This window comes from Micropterus dolomieu, linkage group LG03 (genome assembly GCF_021292245.1).
Source record: "Micropterus dolomieu isolate WLL.071019.BEF.003 ecotype Adirondacks linkage group LG03, ASM2129224v1, whole genome shotgun sequence".
Classification (NCBI taxonomy): domain Eukaryota; kingdom Metazoa; phylum Chordata; class Actinopteri; order Centrarchiformes; family Centrarchidae; genus Micropterus; species Micropterus dolomieu.
In genome coordinates, this window is record NC_060152.1 from 1,571,657 (window position 1) to 1,576,936 (window position 5,280).

Genomic DNA, 5,280 nt, shown 5'->3' on the forward strand with positions numbered 1-5,280 from the left:
TTTATTTACACTAATTGTTTGTAATTTTATTGTACATGTAGACCAAACACCTCGTAACTATTTCCAATTGAGTTCAAGCCTGTGAGTTTTAGAGAAATCTTCAAACCAACCAATGAAGACTCTCGGTCACTTTATGATCTGAAGCACTATTTTATGTTAAATTCAGTTTTTCATGTATCGTCACAAATACATAATATAACACATATTTCACACATTCAACACAAGGACTAAAATACTGCAGTCTTTAAAATGACTTTGGATCAAAGACTTTGGTATTATAATTACAAAAATAAATTTCTAAGTGCCCGATAAGTGCATCACTCTCGTTACATCAACACTTTCATGATTCCTGCAGAACATCTCTGCTCATAAAAGCCTGTTAAAGCAAAAATAAATGATCTTAAACAGGAGAGAGACAAGGTTTCCACCCGCCGGCTCTGCCCTCTCAGTGTCCGGCTCTGTAGTAAATTCCCTCTGACTGAACAACGACAACCAGCCCATTGTGTTTGTCCAGCGCGGAGTTTCTTCTAAATAAGAGACTTCTTTTAACTCGAGTGAAAGGAGGAGGGATATGTGGAGTTTTTCCCCACTGAACACAAGTGTTTTCTGTTTCTGTCTGAAGAAAAAGACAAATCACATATTGTCACATCTGATTTAAACTCTATCAGGACACATTTCCACGGCTACAAACTGAATTTTATGGTTTTAGTTATAGATATTTGCTGTTTTTGGAAATGTGAACTACTGAAGATTGTAAAAATACAACTTGTATATGATTTGTTGGCAGGCAGGAGTAGTCATGTGTATTGGGAGAGACAGTGTAGATACTAATGATTGATTTTGGTGTCAAGCAAAATTATTACAATTTTATATTTTTCATTAGTGTTTATTTTATTTTGACGTTTTGTTTTCAAGTTCAGTTTAGTCTTAATTAGTTATTAAAAAATGTTTGCTAGATTAGTTTAGTTGTTTTATTAGTTTATTCTTATTTTGTACATGGTGTATTAGTCAGGGACGTTGATTAATTCTGGCACAGCTAAGAATCTGGAAGATGGATTTCATATCCAACCAAAATACCACGCTTATGTAGGCCCTGTAAAATAGACTGCCAAAGACAAAAACTAAACACATTTACGCTGTAATTGTTAGTTTAGTTTGTTTTGTAAAAAGACAATACGGCTTCCATTACTTATTGTTTTTTGTAAAGCCTCATTATTTTTCAGTTACTGAAAATGTTGTTTTACACACCTAGTTTTGGTTATTTAGTTAATGATTGTAACCTTGCTAGTAGGTTTAAAAAGTTTGGGGTGGGGGCTGGGGACCAGGGAGAGCGGGGCAGTAAAATGCCTCTAGCCGATGGAGAGCTACTAAACTTGGGGGAGCAGTCGACGACAGAGCAGGGAGCTTTTGGACCAATAAAAACCCGTAGTCGGTCTGGATTATGCTCTGAAAACAACGCCGTTTACCTCGGGAGGAGCTCGGAGTTAGCTGCTTTTATTAAATTACTTTAGTTTTTTGGATTGCAACGTTTGTTTTTCTTCCCTCACGCTTAAATTCGCATTTGGTCTGAACGCACAGTAAGGTTCAAAAGCACAGAAATATGTCTTTTGTACAATACATTTTTAGAATTTTCCAAAAAGTTACAGACCAAAGGTTTGGATTCCGCTTTGATACATGGCAGCAGATTCAAACGTGGGAGAACTTTTGGTTTTGTGTCTGTGTTTCCGTGGTTACAGTTTGATGAAGAGCACGGCGGTAACCACGGCGAAGCCCACCAGCAGCATGGCCACCTTGGGGATGCGGTTCCTGGCGGAGCCAAGCTCGTGCGGCAGGATCTCCATGAAGGTGATGTAGATGAAGGTTCCCGTTGCCAGCCCCTCCAGCGTGCACCGGGCCAACTGGTGTTGCGGGGACGCCTTGGTCTCGGTGAGGCTGATGCCCACGCCGATGCCCAGCGGGGACATGGCAGCAAACAGCAGCAGGCAGCCGGCCACAACAGAGCGCCGCAGCCGGCCCTGGGACAGCTTTAAAGCCAGGCTGAAGGAAATGATGCTCTTGTGGATCATCAGTGCCAGGCAGATCTCCAGCACCTTCTTCCCCTCCTCCAGCAGCCCCACCGCCAAACCCTCAAACACTGAGTGCAGAGACAGCGAAAAGACCAGGATGAAGGCGCGCAGGGCGGACTGGGAGCCGAAGTCCACATGGAAGTGGCCGCTGTCGGACTCCTCTGACCCACGCCGCCGCTGGGAGCGGTGGCGACCGTTCTTGTCGTTTGCCTGGATGCTGGAGTCCACCAGCAGAGCCTGGCGCTCCTCTATGTGAGGGGACGATTGGTCTTTGAAGGCCAGGATGATCTGCTCCAGAACCAGGACCAGGAAGAAGCCCATGGCCATGATGAACTCAGGCAGAGGGAACTGGAGCTGCGTGAAGGAGAAGGAGAAGACAGTTTGGTCCTATTAAATCATAAACTGGAACACGTGTCTGGCTCGGCACACAAATGCTACGTGTGCATATCAGTTATTAAGATGCAGGAAGTCAAATCAAACAGAAATGTTTTCATTTCTAAAAAAAATACTCATAAAATAAAAGGGATTGTTAAAATTGTGCTTAAATTATACATTTTTATCAAAACATATTTGCTTAAATTTCATTAGAAAAGTGCTTGATGAAATAGAAAACACATAAATAAAGTAAAATAAAGTAGTTTATTTCCCCCTCTTATAGAAATATCAGATAATGCGGGTTTATAAATTTCTAACTTATCGTGTCAGTAATGTTGCAAAATATAGATCTGCTGTCACCATCTCAATGAGGTCAATACAGGATGACAAAACTGCTGAAGAGCGAAAACCAGCGGAAGAAGAGAAGATTCAGATCAGAGATAAAAAACCTCACACACACAGAATTAATTAATTAATTAATATGATGTGTTAAACGACGTGTTACTAAAAATATGTTACAAGAAGGGTGAAAGTATCACCACGTTAGTGGAGTAGTATGATGCGGTTTTGCTTACATTTTGGGGATTTATATATACTGAAACACACGCGTTTATTTTGAAGTATGTGGGCTAGAATTTCTGCCAAGATGTTTCTCTTTTCTTTCTTCATCAAGTGTTGCTGATACGTCTTATTGTGTTTTTTCCACAAATGTGATTATAATGGGTTTTAAAGTTGGATATTTTCCCTTTGGTCTATCACAGGAAGTGTAGTCGACATTTTATTTTGTGAACTGCCAATATTTCTGTTGCCGTCACTTCCACTTTGTTTTGGGACTTTCACTGGGAAGCTTTGCATTTTTGTTGCTCTCTCCATCATTTTAGGTTGTAAATGCAAAGTAAACTTCATGAAAAATGCAAAGAGAGCGTGCATGGCAGTTGGTAACAATATGTAGAACCTGCTTAAGGTCAGTATATATTTATTTATATTATTTATTATTAAATTAAATAAATTTATTATTTATTACATTATTTATTTTACAGTTTTAAAATATTGTGAAGGAAGGTCTGAGCTTTGAGACACTGAATGTGATATATTTGAGTCTGAGTAAAGTTTGGATTTATTATTTATCTTTTAATTTAATATCCTGTGCACCAGCACCTGCTTTGGGACTGCAGATGAGAATTAGCTTTTAGCTATGTCTGGTACAATACATTTATTGTGCATTGTCCCCGTCAAATAAATAACTATAAACATAAAGAACACAGAGTCAGAGTCAGAGTCAATTAGTTTTTTGTCCTAGACTGCCGGACCTAATGTTGTTCAAGTCATCTACAAGCCAAAAAGCTAAAGGAAGAATGGAGAACGAGGGAGATAGGCGTTCTGTCGACAACTGGAACATAGTCTGTACCAGTGGTTCTCAAACTTTTGTCTGTTTATGTCACCACATGAATCATATTCCTGCAACTTTAGGTCCACTCAAAACAGTTATGATCTTCATGTTCCAGTATGATCACCAGCTGGTCTCTAGCTGTGTCTGTCTGCTGAGCAGCTCGTGCACAGCGGCTTTATCAGAAAACAGCTGCTGCTGGAAACGGACCAGACAGGACATGTGCCACAAAACCAAAACCAGCAGCTAAAAGAGGCTCAAAAAGCTCCACTGAGTGTTAATATAAAATATACTGATATGTTATTAAATTTAAGACAGGCTGGGAAACTGTGTGATTCATGAAAACAAACAAAAAATTAATTGAAAACGACAAAATATTAAACAGTATATGTGGTGTAAGGCAGGAAGTGTGGGAAGAAAAAGGGGAGCGAGGGTCACATACTGTTACTGCAGTATTTAATGTTTGCTTGTTACAGTGTTAAGCTTTTGTGAGGGAGGAAAGTGATTCCTGTTAAACACCCCCTCCTTTCACACACACACACACACACACACATCACATTGACTCACATTCATTCCCTGGAAACTTACCCTAAACCACAACTTGCCTGAACATCACCCTTACCTTAAACACAGTCTTCACCCTAGAAGTTAATGATTCACGTTTTCGTCCCCATAAATAAAGTGAGTCCCCACAATGTGAATGTGTTCACAGATTTATGTCCTGTTAGTAATTCCTGCCCACACACACACAAACACCAGGTTTCCCAGCAGTGTCTGTTTTAGTATTGACCTTCAGCCGCCCTCCTCCTTAAAATCAGACAGTTTGAAGCAGCTTTAACCCTGTCATTACAAAATCCACCATGAAATTTATTACAGTAAGAGCGCCATCATCAGGTGAAATTAAGATTATACTATGATAAGATGATACTATGATTATCTACCATAGGGTGGTAGATGGTAGATAAACATGATAAGGTGCCCTCTCAACCCGGTCTCACTCCCAAGTCGTCACATATGGACGCTTGGTCAAGAGCCATAATCGTCAGTTTGTGACGCACTAGGGATCCCTTTGACGTCATAGTTCGACGTATTGAGGGAAGCCCTGTTGTGTCAGTTTTTGATGGTAAAGGCAAGTATGATATTTAAGAGAAAAGACGAAGTAAGGAGGTGATTGGGGTGGATAGAGGGCCAGAACCCGGACCTTGAAACAGGAGAACAGGGTTTGTGTCCCGTGCGAAACAAAACATTAAATGTTTTTATTTAGGCGAGTGAGGTAAATTGACATTAACGTTAGTTAACTTAAGTCTTAATTGACATACATAGCTATTTTAACCCAAACCATGATCTTTTCCTAACCTTAACCAAGTAGTTTTGTTGCCTAAACCCAACCAAGTACTTTCTGTGCCTAAACGTAACGAAACTGCAACGTTTCACGACTTTAATTATGCGCGT

The 5,280-nt window shown here is 40.1% G+C and overlaps 1 protein-coding gene across 1 annotated transcript in view; it reads right to left on the reverse strand.

The window, feature by feature from the left end:
• Positions 1–5,280, reverse strand: part of LOC123968854 (zinc transporter ZIP1-like) — an 11,979-nt gene continuing 6,699 nt past the window's right edge. The window contains exon 4 of the mRNA XM_046045848.1: positions 1–2,420. Coding sequence (XP_045901804.1) covers positions 1,731–2,420 — 690 coding nt within the window. The 3' untranslated portion in view covers positions 1–1,730. The remainder of the gene's footprint in view (positions 2,421–5,280) is intronic.